This window comes from Thalia democratica, chromosome 2 (genome assembly GCF_965202585.1).
Source record: "Thalia democratica chromosome 2, ktThaDemo2.hap1.1, whole genome shotgun sequence".
Taxonomy (NCBI): domain Eukaryota; kingdom Metazoa; phylum Chordata; class Thaliacea; order Salpida; family Salpidae; genus Thalia; species Thalia democratica.
Window position 1 is genome coordinate 54,914,280 of NC_139166.1, and position 23,237 is coordinate 54,937,516.

Here is a 23,237-nt window from a genome sequence, read left to right on the forward strand (position 1 = left end):
GTACTACTTTTTATTTAATGATATATTTTTAGTAGATATTGTTAAAGTTAGTTCTTTAAGTTCTTTAACTAAACTATTAGTCATGTATAAAAAACAAATTTAAAATTGAAAAAATATAAGTTATAAACGATGTTTCTAAAAATTGTTTATTTTAGCTTAATACTTTTAGTTAAAAAAAAGTAAGGTATCTTAAACAGAACAAAAAAACTTTAACTTAACATAGACAAGATGTTAGTTTAACGATAATTATAACGTTTTATTGTGTTTCACAGCTTTCTTTATGTTTACAAAAAAGTTTTTTTGATACTTCCTTCAAAAACTAGTTTTAAAAAACAAACAGATTTTCTAAGTTTAACACATTTAAAAAAACGTAAATTACAACTTAATGTAAAACCCTAACTCATTAACCTAGGCTGTGATCTAAATTCGGCAAATGAAATTAAAAAGAGTTTTATGAGAATGTGATATGTAAAAATTCTAAAATTATTTTTGTACATCGTGCATCTTAACTTTTTAAATCAAAAGGGAATCGACGTTCATTAGGTCAAAAATACTAAAATGTCGTTGACCTCATACACAGTCATACTTTAATTTATGGCCTGAAACTAAAAATGGTTAAACTTTTCCAAGGCAGATATGATAAAAACAGATAATAAATAATTTTCTGAATTAAAATAACGTTTCACAGGTTATTTTTTACTAGTTTGAAGTGATGTAAAAGTATTTTGCTCATAAGAAGCATAAAAAATCAGTTTACAATAGCTTGAAAACAGAAATTATAACTCTAGACTCATCTTAAACATTCTATAATTGGTAAGAAAACAAGTGTGCTATACACAAAAACGAAATCAAGCTTGATAGCATGTGTTCTGCTTTATTTTCAACGCATCGCCCTCTACGTACTCTTGCTCCTTTTCTTCAACACAAGGTACTCCAAAGCGGAAAATTTTTTGAGTTGTTTCCGGTAAGCGTTTGTTCTCGATCAGAGGCATAAACAACAGTGGGTTCATTTTTTTTGGGTCGTTTTTACCTGTAAAAATTTTTTAACCTACATTCTGGCTAAAAAAGGAATCTTAACACAAATTTTTGTTGTTTGTTTCCAAAAATACTTTTGTTTTCAAGGTAAATTAACTTAAACTAAAGTTTTTAGGTTTATATGTTAATTTTTAATTAAATTATAATTTTTGCAGTAAGCTTTCAACTTTTACTTCTTTATAAATGACAGAGTAGAATTGCATTTATCTAAGTAGCTTATTTTATAGCACATATTGCCTATTATTTTTTAATTAGTAACGACTCGTACCAAAGCAGTTTAGTTTTAGTAGAATTGAATTAAAAAAACTATATACTTAAAGTAATGCTATTATATTAGAATATTTAAAATGTAACTAAAGCAAAATACAGTATTAGTATAATCAAATAAAAGTATATTAGCATTAACAACATCCAAAACTTCAAATTCAACTGTGTTAGATAATTGTAAGTTTTTAGTTTTTTTTTTTGATTCTTTTAATTTTGTAAAAAAATTTTAAGTTTATAGTAACTTTTTCATAATAAATTGTTTTTAAAGTTTTTAAAGAAAATCAAACCAACCAAGTAAAAATCAAACGGACTAAGTTTTTTAAATTATTCAATTTAATAAAAATCAATATGTTTTAAAACAAAACAGTACAAGTTTTTAAACTAAGCAAGTACAAAGATAGTAATTTGATACTTTCTACTTTGTATTTTACACTTTCCCGTTTTCCATGTTAGTTGAAATAAGTATCGATTTCTTCCTAAACGGATATTTTAAATAATAATAGTTATTTTTCTTTAAAATTTTACCTAGGATGAGTGAGAAGACTAATGAAAGAGTTGTGCACATAAAAGTTCCAACAAGCCCGTAGTAAAAATAAGAAACTGAAAATAGTGTGTCTGCTATAGCTGGCCTGTATTTATATTAATTGCTAACTTCAAATAAAAAAGTTGTTAGAATTTTGATCAAAGTGGTTAAAATTTATGCGAAAAGTTTTGAAGAACTTTAAAAGTTATACAATTTAAGTCAGATAACAAAATAAACAATACTAAAACCTTTTAAATTTTTTCAAAGTAAATAAAATGAAAAATCTAGGTCACAAGCTATTTTGATTTTTCAAACTAATTTTAAAACTATACAAAATGAAATGAAAAAAAAAACTACCTGTACGGGGTACTTTCGACAATTACAGGTGACAATGTTGGCGCGGTGAAATTTGCGCAGGTTTCAACACTAGGTGGCAGGACGTCAATTCCTGAACCCTCTCTCGCTCCGTAAACCTTCCTTCCTATGGACATAGTGGCCGTTGTCAGGATGGCGCAGAAAAAACCGCAAGCTGCTCCCTGGAAGGAAAATTTGCTGAATTTAAACGTTAAAATTAGTCGATTTCTGACTAGAGGTTAAAACATTTAAATTTGTTTTAGGCTTTAAACGATACAACACAAAGTCTAAAGTTTTATCATAAAAATGACACGAAAGTTGTTTAATTTCAAATATTCTTAATTCTTTTATACGTGTAGTTGTGCTCAAGATCAGGGACAAGAGCTTGTAATGTGGCAAAAAAGTGAATGTATAATTAACTAGTAAAGAGGCAATATGTAATACAATTTAATTTCTACCTTGTGGGCGATAATGAAAAGGCCTTTTGAAACGCTGGTTTAAATGTTGATTGCTAATTGAAACTCAAACTGTTTAAAGAAACAAACGTTTTACACATTAACCTTAAAAAAATCACCGCAAAATCACTAACCCACGTGGTCACCCAGGGCAGGAAGAGTCCGGCCAGGAACAAGCCGAATATGGGGCCGGTGATGATGCCGTCGATGGTGAACGCCAGCTTGGCGACGGTGTCGCCGAGGGCGTAGAAGAGGAACGTGCCGCACATGATGAGGACGCCGAGCAGGCACCCGATCGCCTTGCTCATCAGCAGCCACTTCTTCTCCGCCAGCTTTGTTTTCACGCAGGGACGGACGAAGTCCTCGGTCACCATGTTCGAAAGCGCGTTTTGACCGGAGGAAACGGTGCTGTTGAGTTTACATAAGTTGGTATTTTACATGCCAAATCAAACTAAGTTGTTGGTTAAAACTACGTGTTTGTGTTTGTTATATCTGTAGTTTTTTAGTATGACATTTAAATTTGGTATTTTAGTGTTTTAGGTATTTAGGTGTTTTACTTTTAAAAAGAAAGTGAATATTATTTATGTACATTTCTTTTTTAATGTTCAACCTTCAAACTATCCTGAGAAACTGTTTACAACACTTCATAACTATCTTTAGAATGCTTAAACATTTATCTTTGAACGTACGTAAACAGTGTTTGTTGTCATACTAAATACGTACATTTATATACAGTTTATTGAAAAATTGGAATTTAAAAAGAACAGTACATATGTTTCATTAAAAAAAACTTATGAAATATATGTACTGTTGTTTTTAAGTTCTAATACTCGCAACTAAATTATTTAAAAGCCTTTCAAGTGTGAAAATGATTTAGTATGATCTAATATGTTTTATGTAAGTATGTTTGCTTTAATTCTTTAGTTTTAGACTTTTTAAAGGTTTTAAATCGAACTAAAACTGTTTTAAAAATTTCTATTCATGCTTAAAATTTAGCTGTTAAGATGTAGTTGAGCAATTCATTTCTAAAACCTTCCTCGTTAGCAGAGTAATGCGTCATACTTAAAAAAATCTGTTAAAGTAACTTACAAAAGTCCTGTTAGACGACTTCTAAAAAATAAATGACTAGAAAGACTAACCATTTAAAATAAATTCAAACAAAGTTATCGAAAAAAAAACAATTCAAACGACACAGCTACCATCAAAATGGTGCACGTTGCAACAATTGAAACGAACCTGAGCATGCCGCTGTAGGCAGCAGAAACGAACAGTCCCGCCATGCCGGGGACGTTTTCGAACAACTTGACCACCAAGTACGGAACGTACTGGTTCCTGTCCTTGAAAACACCGGACTCGAGCGGGTCGCAACCCTCGAAGTAGGCGTACATGCCGACCCCGTTCAGCGCCGAGTTGAACAGAAGCACCCACAGTATGAACCCGAACGCCATCAGCGCCCTGCAAAGGTGAGAGCGCTAAAAATTACGCTCCGATGATTTTCGGCGCGTTTTTAAAGCTGAGTAATTTGATGCAAAGGGAGTTTGAAGGCAAGCGACAATGACTCAGACGAAATGTGCTGTGTGCATTAAGTAAGAACTGCTTGTTGGCACTTAAAAATAAATAATTGATTGTAAAGTACTTTTAAATAGAATAGTTTTAAAAGCTTGCACGACAAAAACGTTAAAGTTTTAGTGCAATTGATTACAAGCAATAAAAATTAAAACTGAAACATGTAAAACAACACTTTTGTTGAGATAGTTTAAGTCAAAAAAAGAATATAAAATTCTATAAATTATAATTTATTGAAATTAACAGCAAAGTACACCATAACCTGTTATCTTAAACTTAAGCTTTAGTATTTATAGAGTAAAAAGTATATACAAAAAACTTTTGTATAATTATAAATAATAAGTTTATTTCATATTGTTTTTTTTTTTAAGAAACATTAGTTTTCTAATAGTTTTTTTTTATGTTTATAGTTTAAAGACAATTTATTATTTAAATACTAAAAACATTTTTTATTCAGGGAAGCTAGTTTTTACTTAACTTTGCCAGTTAACTCTCTATTTATGTTCGTAATATCTGAAGCTGTTAAATAAATATTGTTGCATTGTAATTAGTTGCCTTGTAATTAGAAGTACTTATATATTCTTAATTACCCTTTGCTTTATTATATGATTATCTAGATTTGAAACTTATTTTTATTACTTAGTAAATAAATGATGAGTTAAGCATGAAATATATAATGTTATGAAGTTTGAGTCTTGAATATTTTTTTAAGTAAATGAATATTTTTGTTGAAGACATAAAATAAATTTTACTCAAAACAAATCTTTATAAACAGTTATCATTGTCTTATTTATTAAAAACCATAATACTAAATTGAATTTATTTAGATTTAATATACTGAAGAAAATAAAATATTTGAAAAAAAAAAAATAACATTTAGACAAACTTTGTTTGTGTTTTTACTCCTTTAAAGAAACGCAAATATAAACATAAATTTTTATCTGGGATGGTTAAAGTTTCAATTTAATGGTGTAATAGTGATTTATACAACTCAAGCGTGTTTTTGTGAGTTTTTTTTTCCACGTATCACTAAAATACATGTGAAAAATTAGACAAATTTTGCATTGCATAACAAATTGATTTTATGACCTTTTAGCGTCTCTTTCTGATTTGCACGACTGTAAACGTTGAACTATTGTTTGGCTACAAATTGGTACTCCGGCCCAGTTGATGCCCAGTCCGAACACAATCGACCATGCAGAGTAGGTGAATGTTGGATCAGGGTTGAACCTGCGTCAAAATAGATTTACTTGAAAATAGCTACTAAGTTGTTTACTTTTAATAAACATTAACTTGAAATAAAACACAAGCACTTATTTGTTTTGGAACTTGAAAAAGTAAGAACAGATAGAATTTAGCTAGGCTTATAAATATTTTATAAAATTTTCATGTAAAAAATAAATAAATAAAAAACCAAAGTATCCTAAAAATTAACAAAATCAATGCAATCTGATAAATTATTTTTGTGTTTTCGAATTTATTAAAGTAGTATCATTTGAAATATAATTAGAGATGTTTTTCATAAAGGAGTGTGTTTATAAACAAAACTTTTATCTTTCTATTTTTAGCACATGTAGTTTGTGTTTCATTTTTAAAGAGTTTTTATAAAAGTTTACTGAAGTTATAATACTGCCGTGTTTAAATAAAGTTTGTTACCCAAAACCTAACAACAAATGTGCTTAACAAAAAAAACTTAATAAATTGCAGAAAGGATTAAGACTTTTACCTTATTTTGACTAAAGTAAGTTTTTCAGACTTTCAATTTTATATAATTATATTAATCATTTTAAGTACAGACTGACTTGAAGGATTTTTTGTTGTTTTATATTAAACGCAAACTATATTGGTTTTTTACCAAGTGTTCGTATAAAATTAGTTGTCGAAGTTTTACTTAAAAATCAAATAAATTGAAATTTTATGAATCATTTCGCTTATTTTAACCGTTATTTTTTACGGATTTTCATTTAAAAAACATAGTTGTTGTCACAAAACAATTTAAAGAACATTAAATTTTTTTGTTTAGTTAAATGAAATAAACACTAGCTGATTAAATCCTGAAAAGGTATGCATTAAACATAATTTTAGTAGTGGGTTTTTAAAGCAATTTATTAGCAAAAGTCTAGCCAGGATAATAACAAAACAGTTGAACAGTGTAACTCACAATAAGGGATAAATATCTAAACAAGGACCATACTTACACGTATAAAAAGTTAAACAGGTGTATGTTTATTTCATTAAAAGCATTGTCTGGTAGACATAATTTTTCTGCTTTGTTAAGTTTTAACTAGACGAAGTCTGTATTAAACTGTTAATCAAAAAACTGTTTTAAAACCTATTTTCACGCCAAATACGAAAAGCGTTAGAAATAAAAATTTGTTCACAACCTTAATTTAGATAAAGGTAACAGCCCAGCAAACAATAGATTTTCTGCCAGCAACCAAGAATTTGTAACAGTAATTAGACAAGTTAAAGGATTTACTAAAAGACAGTTTTTTGTTTATTTGTACAAATATATTTTCTCTTATTCCACATATTTAAGTATGTTTTCAGTATACTTCTTAAAAAGGCTGATTAGTAAACATGTCCCGTTATTTTTAGGAATTTTATTAAGTATAATCAAAAATAAACAGATGATTTGTTTATTTGAATTTATAAGCTTCTTTGGTTATAAGTTAAAGTCTCTCAAGGTATTTTGCAATGAAATTACTTTCAAATTTATACCTGTACTATAGTTTTTATTTATAGAACAGTTAGCTGACTCATGAAATAAAAGTTGAGCAAATAAATAATAAAACTTCGTTTAAATTTGTCAGGCTTAAATTTTTTATTGGAAGTTTGAGGTTTTAAACAAAAAAAAAAAAGTAAAATTTGCATTTAACTAACAAAAACTGTAAAAGGACCAAAACATAAAGACAGATTTAACGAAAGCAGTACTGTTTTTAATCAAAACTTTCAGGAAGAAACTATCTTTCTTAAAAGTAAATTTTACTGATTTTTTTATGTTAAATATATAAACCACTTTTTAAAAACTATGACACAAAAAAAAGTTCAAACTAACGTTGCAAAATTAGTTCTGTTGCCTCTTTCTAGCGCCATCCACACCTTACTGATGCCCCCAACATTTAGACACGTCGTTATGAATACGGAAAAGCATCCAAAAACCATGATGAACGCTTGAAAGAAGTCCACCCAGATTACTGCCTTCATTCCTCCCTGTTTTTAATATTTTAAAAATGAAAAAAAGTAAAAATAAAATATACAACTTTTGACGATGAACAAAAAAACAAAAGCTTTAAAAAATAAAAGGTCTGACAACCGAAACTCACCAAAACCGTATAGAAAGTGCACACGGAACAAGTGATGATCACACCCCAATGAAAAGAAATTGGGGCAACCACTTCAAGCGCTAGAGATGTGAGATAAACAGCTACCGACATGTATAATGTCTATAAAAACATGTTCAGTTGATGTTTAATTTGCCTTTCTGTAAAAGCTAAACAATGTGTTTACGAGATTACAGGTTTTGCAAACGTTAAACGTTTTGCATAGTTAGAAAAATAAAGGAATGTTTTGAAAAACATATTTTTGCATAAGTTGTTTACTGTTTAGATATATCCGAAATAGCTAACCTGGTTTATAAGTTGAAAAAAAGATGCCATTTTTCTTACCCACGTATCGAATCTCATTTCTAAATACTATAATATATATATAAATATATATAAGTTTTATTAGTTTTCTTAACACATTTAGCTACCTTTTTAATACATAGTTTCAAAATATCAAACAAACTTTATTATAACAACTACTATATCACATTCTTTTAAATACTAGTTTGTAAACTAAAGAATGTATAATTCGATTTTAAAATTTTCTAAATTTATTAATTGTTAATAATTTATTGTAATTGAAGATAAGAGACCCTAACAAAACTATTTTTCGGGAATATTGAAAAAATTTAAAAAATCCTTATTTATTTAAAAATATTGACAGTTCTATTTAATAAGTAGTACTGCTTTCCAAGTTATTAAGACTCAGTAGAACTCTGTAGATAATTTTTGTTGTAAGTAGACTAGCGCAATGAATTTATTTTGTGTTTGAAAATTAAGCTTATACTGTTTAATTAAATTACGTTAACAAAGTTACACATTTAAACTTTTAAAATATTTTTTTTAATATTTTCTGGCCTAAAATACTAATATGCACTTAAATATTTTTTTTTTACAATTGTCACTGACAAAATTTGAATAAATGTTTGAAAACAAAAATAATTATATACTGTTTTATAATTAACGCATATTTTATGGTAAACACAAAATGATTAAATAACCTTTCTTAAATATTAAAATCAAAATTCAAAAACCGAAATGCATAAGTTTATTTACATAACTTTTAGACTCAAGTCTTCTTTTTTTTCAGCTTTAGTTTGACATTCTAAAATCTTAAGCGTTCACCAACTTAAAAACATTTAAACCTTTAAATTCGGAGTATAATTATTATTGAAAATTTATCTGTACTCTAACAAACAGTAATTGTAGATCAGAGCTCATAACGAAACTGTAAACTATAAATTTTGTTCTGAGAGAAAAACTTTGATAAACATAATGATAATTTCATTGTAAAAATTAATAATCATCTAACAACTTTTGTTTTGCACTTCTCGCATTTTAAAAAGTGAAATCCATCGTTTTTATTATTTTGCAAAATAAAGTTTGTTTCAATTAGCAATTGTTTAATATATGGAATGTATACAAACACATCAAAAAATAGTTAAGAACCCACAGCACTTGAGACGTAACCACATTGTGATAGAATATGCGGTTAGAAAAGCTTAAAAGTAAAGTTAATATGAATACTTGTTTGTAATGCCTTTAAAATCATGAAAAATGTTTATTTTCAACAAAATATTTCAATCAAACATATTTTATTAACTTTGAGTATAGAAACCGGGTCTGTATTTAAAGTAAGGTCTTTACAAGTGTTGATGGACTAAGTACACAAGACACTAGCTATCATTAATTTTTGAACTTTTTAGCCAAAATAAAACTAACGCTTGAAAGTTTCGTTGGCTTGTTGCGTGTAAGTATCAAGTGAAAAAAATATATACAATGGCAAAAAACTATATAGCATCATACAAAAACCTCATGTGTATATTTTAGATTTCCTGACGAACCTCGTACGCAGAAGCCAGCTTGACTCTGTGCAAAAAGGGGATGAAGTAGAGGTAGGTGGGAATGAACTGGACCATGGCGGCGAAGCTCATCCACAGCACGACCGTTCCGTTGTCGTACGACAGCGCGGGAAGCCCCAGAACCGTGAGCGAGGAGACGAACGTGACGGCCATGGAAATTCCGATCGGAATCTGCGTGTTTGAAATAATTATTTTTTTAAATCAGAAAAGTGTAAACGTTTGTTTTAGTTTTGAAAGAATAAAATTATGCGAAACCGTTTTTTATGAAATTGTTAGTTATAAAAAAAACATATATAAATTTCCGAAATATTTTTATTTTGACAATAATTTTAATTTTGTGCAAGTTATTGTACATATGATGGAAGGCCACTTAAACTGAAAGATACATAACGATAAAATCAAAAACAAAAATAAAAATAAAATCATTTTGTTTAAAACAAAAATAAAAAAATAGTTTAGTATGAAATTTATAGATTAACATAAAAAGCAAAATTAATAACCACAAACTTATACTTATTTATGCTTTGATGTAGAACGATCAACATCAAATATTTAAATACATCATCGAAAAATAATCTTTAAAACTTTTTCAAAGAAACTTTTAAAAATATAACATTTGCTAAGTCCTACTTTTTAATAATGAAACTTACAGGGAAAGCAAGTTGTCAGCGTAGAAGAAGTTTGACAGTGAATGATTGTTTTTATCTTTGTAACTTTGATAAACACCTACTAGCACAGCAATACATAGTGAGACTGGTAAAAAATACTTGTTTTTTTGTTGAATGAAAATAATAATAAAAAAAAAGCTGAATTTCTAATCAATAGGTGCTTTTGATTTTTAAGCTTCAATTAATCAATTTACTGTATATTGAACAATTGTTTTGAATAAATTTAAACTTACTTTTAAATAAGCAACCACTTCAAAAAAATTGTTTATTTTTTCTGCTTTTGCAAAAAACTATTTTTTTCTTTTTTTACTAAAATTTTTAAGTAGTATTAAAAAACTAAAATACTTAAAAAAAAAAGCTAAAGTAAAAATTAGATTGATTAATGTACTTACTTCCAAACACCATGTAGTTTACTACGCCAAAGTTTTCTGACTCCATTGTTGTCCTTTTATTTTTGCAGTTTTAAAGGTTTACCTAAAATAAGTTTTAAAATTTAAATAATTTTTCTAATCTATAACTTTTCGTCAGTATTGCTGATTTTAACAAATATTGCGCTTATTTTTTTTCTTTGCCAACAACCCACATTTTATATAATTTAAACAAGTTTTACATTTACATAATTGTGCATAATGTATAATAGTGGTTTATTGAACAAAAACGAAAAACTACTCAAAATTTTTTTGGTTCAAGGACCTGGATACGCAAAAAGACCTCTCGGTCATCAAGTTGCATACCCAACTTAATAAAATTTATAATTAGCTACAAATTAAAAAAAAGAAAAAAAGTTTACAGTCAAAATTTAAACTTTACAACGAAAAACTCTATCTAAAATGAGACTATTAAACTTTACAATATTAAATATTAAAAAAAAAAAATGTATCAAAAAAATCAAATAATTTATATACATAACATATGAATATAATAATATACATAGCATATGTGTAACTGTTCTACTGATTATAAAAACATAAATTTTGCAACAATTTTTCAGTTTAATATCATACAGCGCGAATAAAAGCTGTAGGATTAAATGCAAAACTCTCTATACTAAGTAGGTACATTAGACATATAATTACAAGAACTATTGCAACAAAGACAACGCTCATTTTATACGGTACACAGTGGTCTTGAATTAAAACATAATTAGGAAATTTGAATGCAACTGTTGAAAGTTTGACTAGTCTCTAATAATCAAATTAAATGTTTATCGATTTAAAAAAGTAATTGCGAAGGCAGGCTTACCATAACTAGCATAACAATAATAAAAATTACACTATTTAAAACAACAACACAGAATTTGTTTAGAATTATAAAAACTTTTAGGTACTTTAACTACTATTGATATTATATCTAAATTGCTCTTGGTTTCAGCTTTCTGTAGATATAATCTTTTGTATCTTGAGATAGTTAAGGATTTTTTGGCCTAACAAATTGGTCTGTTACCCTATTTTTTAAATTGTACTATTTTCAAAACGATAGAACTAAAGTTTTCTTTTGTTTTATAAACACTTTGCGCTAAAAACCATTCAATAAAAAAAAAACTTTCTTTACTCCTTTTCAAGTACTTTTGAAAAATTTTCCTAAATAAACAGCTTATTTTGACAAAGAACATTTAATTAAGTATAAAACATAAATACTATTTGAAACACAGCACACTAAGTTTAAAAAGTCAAAATAAAGCATATATTATCAATAAATACTGCAAGGAAGTTAACATTAAATCTTTTCTTTAATAAGCCTTCAAAGTTCGTCTAATGGTTTTTTTGAAAAACTCTGTAATTTTCACCGGTAAGTTATAGATATTAGAGTTTGTGGTTTGCCAACTTGCGTTACTCGACACCATCTCAATCGTGCATCTTTTTTTCTTTTATTTTTCTCGCTTCCGATTGGCTGTTGGTTTCAATGCTGTTATGCAATAGTTGTGCAAGAGAGAAAAAACTCCTTTAAAATTCACACCGAGCACTTGTAACTTTCAGAAACTTTTTGTTTCAAACTTGAAAAAAATTAGTTTATTTCTTTGTTCAGCATGTTTTTTATAAGTCTTAATCGTTATATTCCGTTCAATAAGAATAACATTAAGGCTTTTACTTAAGTAAATTTTTTTACTTTTGAAAAATTATCAACAAGCATATATTTTATTTATATGTATAAAAATGTAAAAAAATTACGTTTTAAAACATAAAAAAAATCAATAAAAAGCAGTAGGTAGACTTTAAATTAACTTAAAACAGACTTTCGTAGGTTTAATGTCGCGCTAAATTGAACGGATAAGTCATTTGCTAAACCTTTCCAATTAAACTTCAAAGTTTTCTGTAATGTGTCAAGGGTGGTAAAAGTGTGATACTTGTTTTCGATTTTATTAATTGGCGGCTGAAAACGGAAACAAATGTAAGTAAAGGACACCCAATACATTCTTAGTCGTTCAGTTTTAATCGTTGTTGTTTATTTTAAACTGAGTTGAAGCTTTTTTTCATTAAAAACTATTAAAAATTTTAAATTTTAAAAATATAAAGTTTTAGGATTTACTTTTAACCAACATTTAACACGAAGCGTACAACAGTCTAGCTGAAATATTACAAAAATTAATAACTTTTTATAAATATTTGTTTGACAAATCTATACAACTTATTTTTGGTTTGATAAAAAAAAGTTGTACATTAGTGAAAAATTAAATATTTAATTAAAACTAAAACTTTTTTTAAGTCCTTAAGCTATTTGCGTAATTGTAAAATCCAGTAAGGTTACGTAAACAGTATATAACTATAACGATATTGTATTTGTTTTAATCTGTAATTTGTTTTTTGCTGGTATATGAGTTTTTAGATTTATTTATAAACAGTTTTTTTTATTTATAAACAGATGGCTTAAAAACGTAAGCTTACAATTGAAATAATAAAATTAATACTATTAAGATAAATAGTTGTAAAAATAGAATTGGGTGTAGTTGTTCTTATTTTCAATCAATTCTATAAAAGTAAAAACAGTTGTTTACAAAGTATTTGTATTTATATCGGTACTCTTAAAACATTATAGGTATTTCAAAATGTTTTAAGGCTTTAAAAAAAAAACTGTTTTAAGTAAATACAATTTAAAATATCGCTACCACAACTAGAAATTCTACCTAAGTATTAGTTAATCAAAATAAGACAGTAGTATAATCTATGCAAGCGATTATTATAGCGTTTATAAATACATCTGTATAAGTTTTGTAAAAACTCATTAAATGTTTACAAACTACAATGGTTTAGTTCTCATAAAACTCATGAGCAAACTATGTCGTATATCTATTTATGAACTTAATAAAAAATTAATATACAACTTAGCACATATAATTTCTTACAGCTGTCATGCAGAGTCTAATGGTTTGAAGTACTATGGCAGTATTGTAGAACTAAAAGTTTAAACTAAATTTATTCTGTTCAATTATTTTAATTTTTGATCTATAACTTATAAACAACTTATTCCTTATCTACTTATTTTAATTATCTTCTAATCTAAATTACAAGCTGACTTTAAATAACATATTTCTTTGTTTTTAACTATGGTTTTAAAAAAACTATAAAATTTTCCCAAGCATCATCCTACCAAATTTTAAAGAGTTTTAAATGTAACACAACTACCACTAACGTAAAACTGCTCATACTACAGAAAGCAGGTCTGTTTAGTCTTCTAATTGTAATAGTAAAACAAAACTTTTACTTAACAAGCTATTATTCCACACCGCGTTAATTCTCATTAAACATAAATTAATAAGTTTACTAAAACGTTTACCATAGTTTCGAAATCGTTGTTGCAATGAAAGTTTATTTTTATTTTTTCATTTTGCCCAAATGTATAAAATGACACTTAATGTAACCTTTTATATTAAACTTGCTTTTACTTTTTCTAATTAGACGTGCATTATCAATGCATATTTTCCAGAGCATAAGTGTTACTAAACATACAGTATATTGCTTCTATTTACTTCTTTTAATCTCTACCATATCTATTAAACTCGTTCCAAAACCCAACTTTGGTCCCCTAGTTTGAAACAAAGATTAATATCAAAAAAAGCCAGTAGCAAATTTCTTTTCCACGACCAAACTGAGTTTGTTGAATGAGTTTGTGGGACAAGTTTGTCGAATTGATTACCACAAAGTGTGTTTTTGTGTGGCAGAGTACAGTTCAAAACTTTAAAAAATATTCTAGTTAGAATAGTTGTCAGCAAAACTGAAGAAAAAAACTCTGAAAAAATATTAAATCAATAACAAAACACTTAAAACAATACTTAACTGTATCCTAAATAAACTCTATCAATGTTTAAAAACTGTCAATAATTACATTTTCCTTACGCTTTCTCACCAAAAATTACTTTATGGTTTTGTTAACTTTGAAAAAGTTTATTTGTTCCAAGTTTGGAGATTCTAAACCTTTTTAAATTTTTAACCTCGAATTTCATTTCGACTATGTGTCAAATTTTTTAGTCGTATTTTTTATAAATGTTTATTTAACTTAAAAGGTTATTCCCCTTCTTTGTATACTAAGAATTTAATATATTAATATTTAATAAAATTTAATTGATTTAATAATATACAATAATTTAACATATCTTTTGTGAGATTTTTTGAGTATTTTGTTTTATTAATAATTGTTTTATAATTACAAGTTCTAAATATAGGTGTTTACTTGACATCAAACCTTTGTCTTATATTTACTCTTCGTGTGTTGTTCTTTTAAGTGACTCGGGTTTTGATGCCTGAGTTCAACGTTGCACAAAAGCAACTCCAATAACAGTATCACCAGGATTTACAGGATCAATTTGAAAATAAATATCCTTTAAAATCTTTAGTTTGAACTAAGAAATAAAAAACTGAGTTTGAAATAAAAACTAGTTTCATAGAAAATTGTATTAGATGGCTGAAAAAAAGTCTTTTGAAAAACGAAAGATAGTTAATTTAGGCTCTACAAAAAAGTTTTGCTTTAATTTTTTGGTCATTTAATTTATTTTTCATGTTTTAATGAACAAATAGATACTTTAAAATAACACAAGTAAAAACGATAACTTAGTATCCATATTCTTAATACTAACTTAAAAGTTTTAGAACTGACTTAAGCCGAAAGAAGTATAGTAATTGTTTTGCTATTTTTTAAAACTATTTACTCTGTAGACTAGTTCATATCTTAGAGGCAGCAAAACTTTGTAATTCTAATAAAGTATTTTTGTATAAAAACAATTTTTTGGGTAATAGATATTATAAATAATTAAAACCTTAAGTAGTTTTTAAAAGTTGAAAATTTTTAGCAAGTGCTCTAGTAAAAAAAACACAAATAACTATGTTTGACACGTTAAATAGGTATTTAAAAAATACTTTCTGAAATTTTGTTCAGTCAGTCTGTTTAGCTTTAAAACGTAGGTACAAAAAAAAGTTTAAATCAAAGGAAAATATTTAAAAAAGTTGATAGAATAGCATGGTAATTTGTGAGGCTTTCATCAAGAGAAGTTTTTTTTAATAATGTTATGAAGCAGACAATCATATCAAAAACATTGAGGTCGTTTTTAAAAAGATTAACAGTTTTCTAACAGTTTCACAATCTTATGAACTTTATAAAATAAAAACTGTTAACTTTAATTTATAAATTTTACGACAAAATTCGATAAATGATACTGAAGTATAGTAATTTTTAAAAAAATTATACACATTAAAAAAAGACAATTAGTATAAGTAACGTTTCCAGTTTTAAATGTTAATAAATAGTTATTGCACCATTCCACTGTAAACAACAGAACTGCTTCACAATCAATAATCTTGAACTTGCAATTCTGTCTCAAGACTTTTCAGCTTTTCCCTTGTTTTGACCGCACATTACTGACTAGGGATATAGTTGAGCCGAGAAAAACGCGTCAATCGATTTTGAAGTTATCGCTTCGCAATGAAATCGATCAATATAAGAAGCTTTGGGTAACTTTCATACTTTGTAAAAAAGCTTCGTTTTACATCTAGACAATTTAATTAACCAAGCAAAAAATGTTCAAATATAGATATTTATAAATTATTATTGCCTACATAATACGCTAGTTTATTTGACTTATATTAGAGTATCAAAAACCGGTATAATAAGTTTCAATCAAAGATTAAAATTAAAATATAACTTACAAATATAAGCTTTTATCTATAAGAACTTTAACTTTTTTTTTAATTTGAGGAATTAGTCCAATAAAAATTTGGATGGTAATCATTGCATTCTTTTTAACTTTTTATTTTAGTTGGACTGTTGTTATGACTTTTATACAAATAAGTTCAATAATGTTTTATTAGTAATTGAATATTAAAAACACTTCATCTTAAGTTAAATGCTTTAAGCAACTACTCTTTAAAATTAATTAGAAAAAAAAGATAATTAAAAATTTTGAAACAGTTTGAAATCAGAATTTATTAACATCCAGGATTAGTTATTTATTTATTACGTCGCTCTAAGGCATTCTGCTGCTAAATTTAGCTTCGAAAATATATGTTTGTTGAAAAAATTCCAATAGAATTTAAATAGTGAACTAAAATTAATTTCGAATAATAATAACTAGTATTTGTTACACAGCTTTATAAACTCATAGTATGTATTTCAGAATTTTATGTTTTTTTTACCTAAAACCTATAAGGTTTAAAAGTACATGTTATTTTCAACTGCAAAAAAAAAATGTTTATAAAAGTTCAAGAAATAGGTGTCATCAGCCTGTTTTAATTTAAATAGTTACGTTTACGCTGAAAAGTTAAACCTAAACACATTTTAAACTGCAAACTAAAAGTTCAGATAAATTAATTTTAAAGCATGCATAGATATATTAATGTGGTAAAACCGAAATTTTACTCTCACTTTTGCATTGTGCATGTCAGCTATACTGTTCTCTTTTATTTGTAAGAAAACTGAAGTGGTTTAACTTGTTTAAAAACTTTTGTGAACAAAACAAACTTGAAGATTGGACGGAATAAAGTTTTTACAAAACAGTATATAAATTGTTAAGTTTTCCAATTCAAAATTTTGTTTTATTTTAACCGAAAAAAGGTATAAAAACACTTTGACAAAAATTAAACTAACATAAATTTAATTTAAGTAGATAAAAGACTTATAAAGTTTTAATCATGTAAACTGTATTACTTATATTTTTTGAGAAAAATTAGTTATTATATTTCCTGGTTTGTACTTTTAGATAAGATGTTTAATTTTAATTTAACATTTTATGATTTTTTATATGTTAAAACAGTTCTTTTTTTCGGTTTAAATAGCCTCTTACATTTAAAATAAAGTAACTTATTACAGAAACTAAATACTAAAAATAAAAAAATACGTAATTCTATTTATTTATTATCAAGAATAGTCAACAAGAGTATTTGGCTACAAATTTAAATGTACATAATTAAATGAAATGCTATTCATCATAGCTTTTTAAGTTATAAAAGTCTCTGGATTCATTTAAAGAGGTTTTCTCTGTCTTCAACCAAGTTTTCTACTAAATTTTATAAAAAAGTCCTTAAAAAAGTCCTTAAAAACTCTTTATTACTTTTTTTTGGCATTTTTGTACCTAAATATAGATACTTTTTTGATAAACACATCTTAGGAATTTATAAAGCTATATTTATATAACTGGTTGTTTTAAATCCCACTTGATATTAAAATCACAAACGACTTGACTTTGTTTAAATTTTATCTTATTTAAAATGCAGCTTTATGTTAAAGTTTTATTTCATAAAATTCTATATTTAAGACTTTTTCAAAACTCGTTAAAAAAAGTTGCATTTTTCATATTTAAACTAAACAATAACCTCAGTTAATTTATTTTTACAGTTATGCTAAAGATAAACACTGAAGAGAATTTAAAAACTTATGCCTAAACTGCTTTGTTCATAAACTTTATTTTATATTCAATGTCACTTTAGAACAGGGTTTCCCAAACTTTTTTAAAATGGCCCCTTTAAAGAAATTGAAAAAGCAATGGCCCCCTTCAACAAGATTTCTCATAAAATACACATAATTTTTTTTTTTGCTCTTCATCTGCAACTCAAGAATATCTAGTGTAAGTTTTAAGTTATGACCTCATGCTCCCCTGTGGCTCCTTTACTGCTTATGGCCCCCCTCTTCCCCCTTTGCTGCTCGTGGCCCCCTAGAGGGCCACATGGCACACTTTGGGAAACTCTGCTTTAGAAGAACAAAATATTGTTCTTTTTTTACCTAAACAAATAATAATTGAAAATTTAAATCAATTAATAAAAGCTGAGTAGTTTTGATGTTTTTTCAAAGTTATATTTAACTTGAAAAAGTTCTATCTGAAATTATTTTTTCTTAAGTTTTTCTAAACTTTTTTATTTTACTTAAACTAAGACATATAAAACCCGTTATTTACGATTAGTTTTGTTCTATTTATTTAGTTTTGATTAATAATGAATGTTTTATTTTTATAATTTCAAATATATAAGAATAAGAGAATAGAAATACTGTAAACTTTTCAACTTTTCAAGTTTTAAATCAATATTTTAAGCTGCTGGAAAAAAGTTCTGTCAACAATTTGAATTCTCTATTGTTTTTAAGGAATAAATAAATCAAACTTAAGTGTTTGAAAAGTATTAAAAAACTTTAGTCTTACTATACATAATATTATTTACTAAAGAAAAATTAAGACTAAATTCATAATTTTTTCAGCTTAAAATTACGTAAAGCATACATTAATTTTGAGGCTAATAGTTCAAATCTACAAAAAAATAATTTTATTTCTTAATTACTATGGCTTAACTATGTCTTTATCAGATACTTAGCTTAGGAACGCCAACTTACAGTATTAATGCATTCTCTAAAATATAACAACTTCTACTTAATATGTATTTTCTTACCTGCATTTTAAAGAAAAACAAAGTGTTTTTTGAATACTATGGTTGCAATTACTTTTTTAGATTAATAAAAAGTTTATCTCATAAAAAAAATTAGCTATATAACTTTTCAATAGATTTAAATATTTTATCAACTTAGTAAGACATCAAGATTTTAACTTAAAGCTGATACGAACAGAAGTCTAAAACTGATTCAGTTTTAAATAGGTTGATCTTAAGTTTTAAAAAGCCAGCATTTGAAACAAAGCCTAACAATATAAAATTTATGCTAAAGTATTCTGCTGATAAGATAAAAAGTTATACTTTTGTGCAAAACATTGAATATTTTTTCCAAGGTCAAATGAAAAGCTTTTTTTTAAAAAGAAGCAATAAAAAAAAACAGATATGATTACAGCCATAATACTAAAAAAATATCAAATTGAATATTTTTAACTTAATATGCAATACAAATACTTTTATATACTGTCATCTTTAAATAAAACTTACATTACGTTTTTTTTACAAACCAATCCATTGAACATATTTGTGAGCATTAATAATTTTTTTGTTCTTGAAAAAATAAATTGATTTTCATGTTCAACAAACTTTTATTCTTTTGACTAATCATTTGTTATAAGTAGTCAAATTTTGCAAATGGATGTAAAAAAATATAACAATAAGCCTCTTGTCTAACTTACTTCTATAAAGTTAAAGTTTTGATGCATACTTAATAAAAGTAAATAACAACTTACTAAATCAGCAAAGTATAAGAAAAATTATACTTATCTTTTTAATTTTTGGTGTCATTTTCAATTAAAAGTTTGCTGGCTTCAATTAGCACTCTAAGTATGGTAGTCAACTCTATAGAATTAAGAAATTACAGCATGAAATCACTACATGGTTGTTAAAGTTGCACACTTTATAAAATGGAATGTTTTACTAAAAAACTGAGTCTTTCTATAGCATGGAAGGATAATGTGTGGCAATTAATTAAAACTCGTGTTTAAGTTTGAAATCATGGCTGGTACTAACTTTATTAATACTTGTTTGTACTTTATTTTCTTTTATGGTAATCTATTACAAAGCATTCTACCATTCAAAAAAGTTTTAGATAAACATTATGTTAGTTGACCTACGAAAAGAGTCTTACTTTACTTTTTTTAGTTTTAGTGAAAAAAAGGTTTCTAAAATTTTTAGAAAATTACAGTTTCTTTTTTCCTAGGTATAAAATAAAAATTATAGTACTTTTTATTTAAAACAACGACAAAGAACTTTGCAAGATATTTAACTGTGTTTACTTATAAAAACTTTATTTTTTAATTAACAACTTTAAAATTAAACTAAATTTAAGTAGTCGATATTCGATAGGTACAATTTATAAATTTATATTTATTACTGCGAGACTTAAAATTAAAAAAATTCATGAATATAAAAAAAAAACTTGTTCTTAAATTTTGTTCGTTTTAAAAGGTAGTAGAAGTAAGCTTCAATTGTTGAACAACAGTAAAATTAACTACCTTATAATGTAACAATTATGTCGAGATGGATTTTACACTTACATTAGTTCATGTATCTTTTTTAAATATGTTGAGTTTTTATACTTAACACGACAGAAAATTTAAAGTTCGTTAAAATTTGCTGCAGTTAATTGCCACAAAAACTTGCTAAATTTACATAATTTTTAAAAAGTTATTGCTTTTTTAATATTCTTGAAAGTAAGCAGTTAGTTAATATCTTAAAATGTTAACAAAGCACTGTTTTAAAAAGGTTGTAAAACTGAACAGTTTTTATGATAGGTAAAAGTATTAATCCAATTATTAAAAAAGTATCGTTCAAAATTATTCTTAATAAGTTTTTCAACTTTCGCTATGAAAAGCTATAAAGATGTATGTTTTAAAAGCGAAATACATCTTTATTTAAATATTCTAAGTTACTAATATTGTTTATAGAACGACATAAAAATTACGCTCAAAGTATTTGGTCTTAGGACGTGGTGCACGAAGAACTTTTTGGTTATCGAGTTGCACACCACAGATACCTTTTAACGTCTTGTCAAGGACTAATTATCTTTGGTGCTCCTTGTTTGATATGAACAGGATTCAGATATGTTTTAATCATATGTTATGTTTCCTGGGTAATTTTTTTAAAGTTTGAACTATTTTATTAATAAGACTAAACTAGTATAGTAAGTCTGTATAGCATCAGTTAAAAACAAAACAGCAGAATAACTCAATTACCACACAATAAACTTTAAATTAATATTAGTTATTCTATTGAAAGCAACTGTCATCGTACTGCTTCAGGGTAGATTTTGTATTCTAAATTGTTGTTACATAACTTAATTATCAAATATAGTTCTTCTAAAGTTTTTATACAGGTCTCTTAAGTAGTAAAAGCTACTTGACATAAACTTTATTAAGCTTTACTTTATGATTGTTTTATATTAAGCACTAACTTTTCTATACCAAATACAATGTTAATTACACCATATAAACATTTATACCCTTTTGATTAATAAACTTAGAGAACTTTTATTTATTCATTTATCAAGTAAAGTATATTAAGTACATTGCTAAAACTAATGTTTACAAAAAATTATTTGAGAGAAAAAAATAAAATAAATACTTTGGTTGTTAATACAGCCAACGCTAATAACTGTTTATCGTATAATAAGCTAAAAGTCTTTGAATTTTTTCACCTTAAAAATAAACATCACTTTTTTTTCTAAATTCAAATTATAGTAGCATTAAGTCTAACTATTTGTCTTATTTTTTAATTTTAATTCCTATAACAATCTTCCTTCACTTTTATAAATTAGCAAAAGATGGACTACATCAGCTTAATTCAGGGTAGGAAAAACTCAGAAATTATTAAGCTCTTTAAAAAAGTAAAATGCACAGCAGAATAGTATGTTATGAAAATATTTAAGAAACTTGGTGCATCTGAAGACCAGAGTGTAAAACCACGCATTTTTTGATACAAAATAGGACTGAAATTATCCAGACGAAAGTTATCTGAATGTGGCTTAGCACTTGGCAAAAATAATCTTTACAAATGACATAAATCAGCTTCCTTACAAGACGACAAAAAATACAAAACTTTACGGTACGAAGTCCACACCAGTCCACAAGAAAAGATGTAGTAGAATGTAAGATTTGAAGGCTTGCAAATAAAGCGATCGCTTTTTTCTTTTTTTTTTTTGAAAAGTTTTCCACAACTATAGTTTGATTAGCAATCAGAAACACAGAATGAACGCAAAGTTTTAAAGAGTCGGTGAATATTTTGTGAGAACAGTTTACCAACAATAAAAGCCGTTTTCACTTTCGGCTGCGATTTTAAAACCTTGAAAGTCATCTTTCTTCTTTTTTCAACAGGAATTAAAATAGACACAGACATGTACACCAATATTATTTTGATTAAACCACTGTCTTTTAAAGATGTCAAAATGTGTTTCAAAGGTTAGTCTTTGGCCTTCCAACAAAATTAGTTACCATTCTGAGTAAAACTCAAAACTGGCAAAAGCTTAATTTTTCAAGTTTATGGAATAAAGACATGTGAACTTTCTCTTTCATCATCTGATTTAGATCTTATAGATTTTTTGGCTTGGTATGTGTTAATATGTCAAGGAGATGTCTACTCTATTATTTGTTGAAATGTGATGCTTTAAAAATATTTTTCTGAGAGAAGTGGCTAAAAATTTTCAGAAAACGATGTACACCTCGGCCGATAATTCAACAGAAAGAATTAAACTCATTATAAACACAAAAGGACGTCTAGTAAAAAGTAAATATCTAAAGTTTTAACTTTCCCTTGTTATGCCTTTCAATCTTTTTATTCTTGATTATTTGCTATAATTTAATCTTGAATTTTTTTTTCTCTATAAACTTACTATTATTACTTTTTTATAAAGTGTAGACAAATAGTTGATACTGATATAAACACTTGGTCATAACTTTTTGTTTGGAGGAAACTTTAGGGGTCAGTGGTATACCCAATCTGTCGTCGCAAGAACCGGACAGAGCTGAACAAGAAGAATAAGGTGACGATGGAGCAGAATAAGGTGACGATGGAGCAGAATAAGTTGATGGTGGAGCAGAATAAGGCGGTGGTGGAGTAGAATAAGGTGGTGGTGGAGTAGAGTGAGTCGATGCTGAAGGGCAAGAGGCAGCCCGGGTGCAAAGGTGGGAAAGCAAAACTGAGTGAATATGTACCTTGTATGAAATTAACTAAAATAGAAATGATAGAAAAAAACGAAGAAGAAAATAGTCACGAGAAAATTATAATAAAAATTTCAAAAAGGGCCCAAAAATCAGCCCCTCAGGACCAGACACAGGGTGCGATCCGCAT

At 26.7% G+C, this 23,237-nt stretch overlaps 1 protein-coding gene across 1 annotated transcript; it reads right to left on the bottom strand.

Annotated features, from left to right (window-relative positions):
* Nucleotides 1-848: 848 nt before the first annotated feature.
* LOC145828726 (sodium-coupled monocarboxylate transporter 2-like) lies at nucleotides 849-23,237 on the bottom strand. The gene is made up of 11 exons (XM_082936481.1): nucleotides 23,222-23,237; nucleotides 22,844-23,085; nucleotides 9,371-9,559; nucleotides 7,527-7,646; nucleotides 7,259-7,413; nucleotides 5,290-5,430; nucleotides 3,871-4,089; nucleotides 2,769-3,042; nucleotides 2,183-2,361; nucleotides 1,828-1,931; nucleotides 849-1,030 (listed from the first exon to the last, which is right to left on the bottom strand). The coding sequence occupies exons 1-11, from the start codon at nucleotides 23,235-23,237 to the stop codon at nucleotides 849-851; spliced, it is 1,821 nt and encodes a 606-aa protein (XP_082792607.1).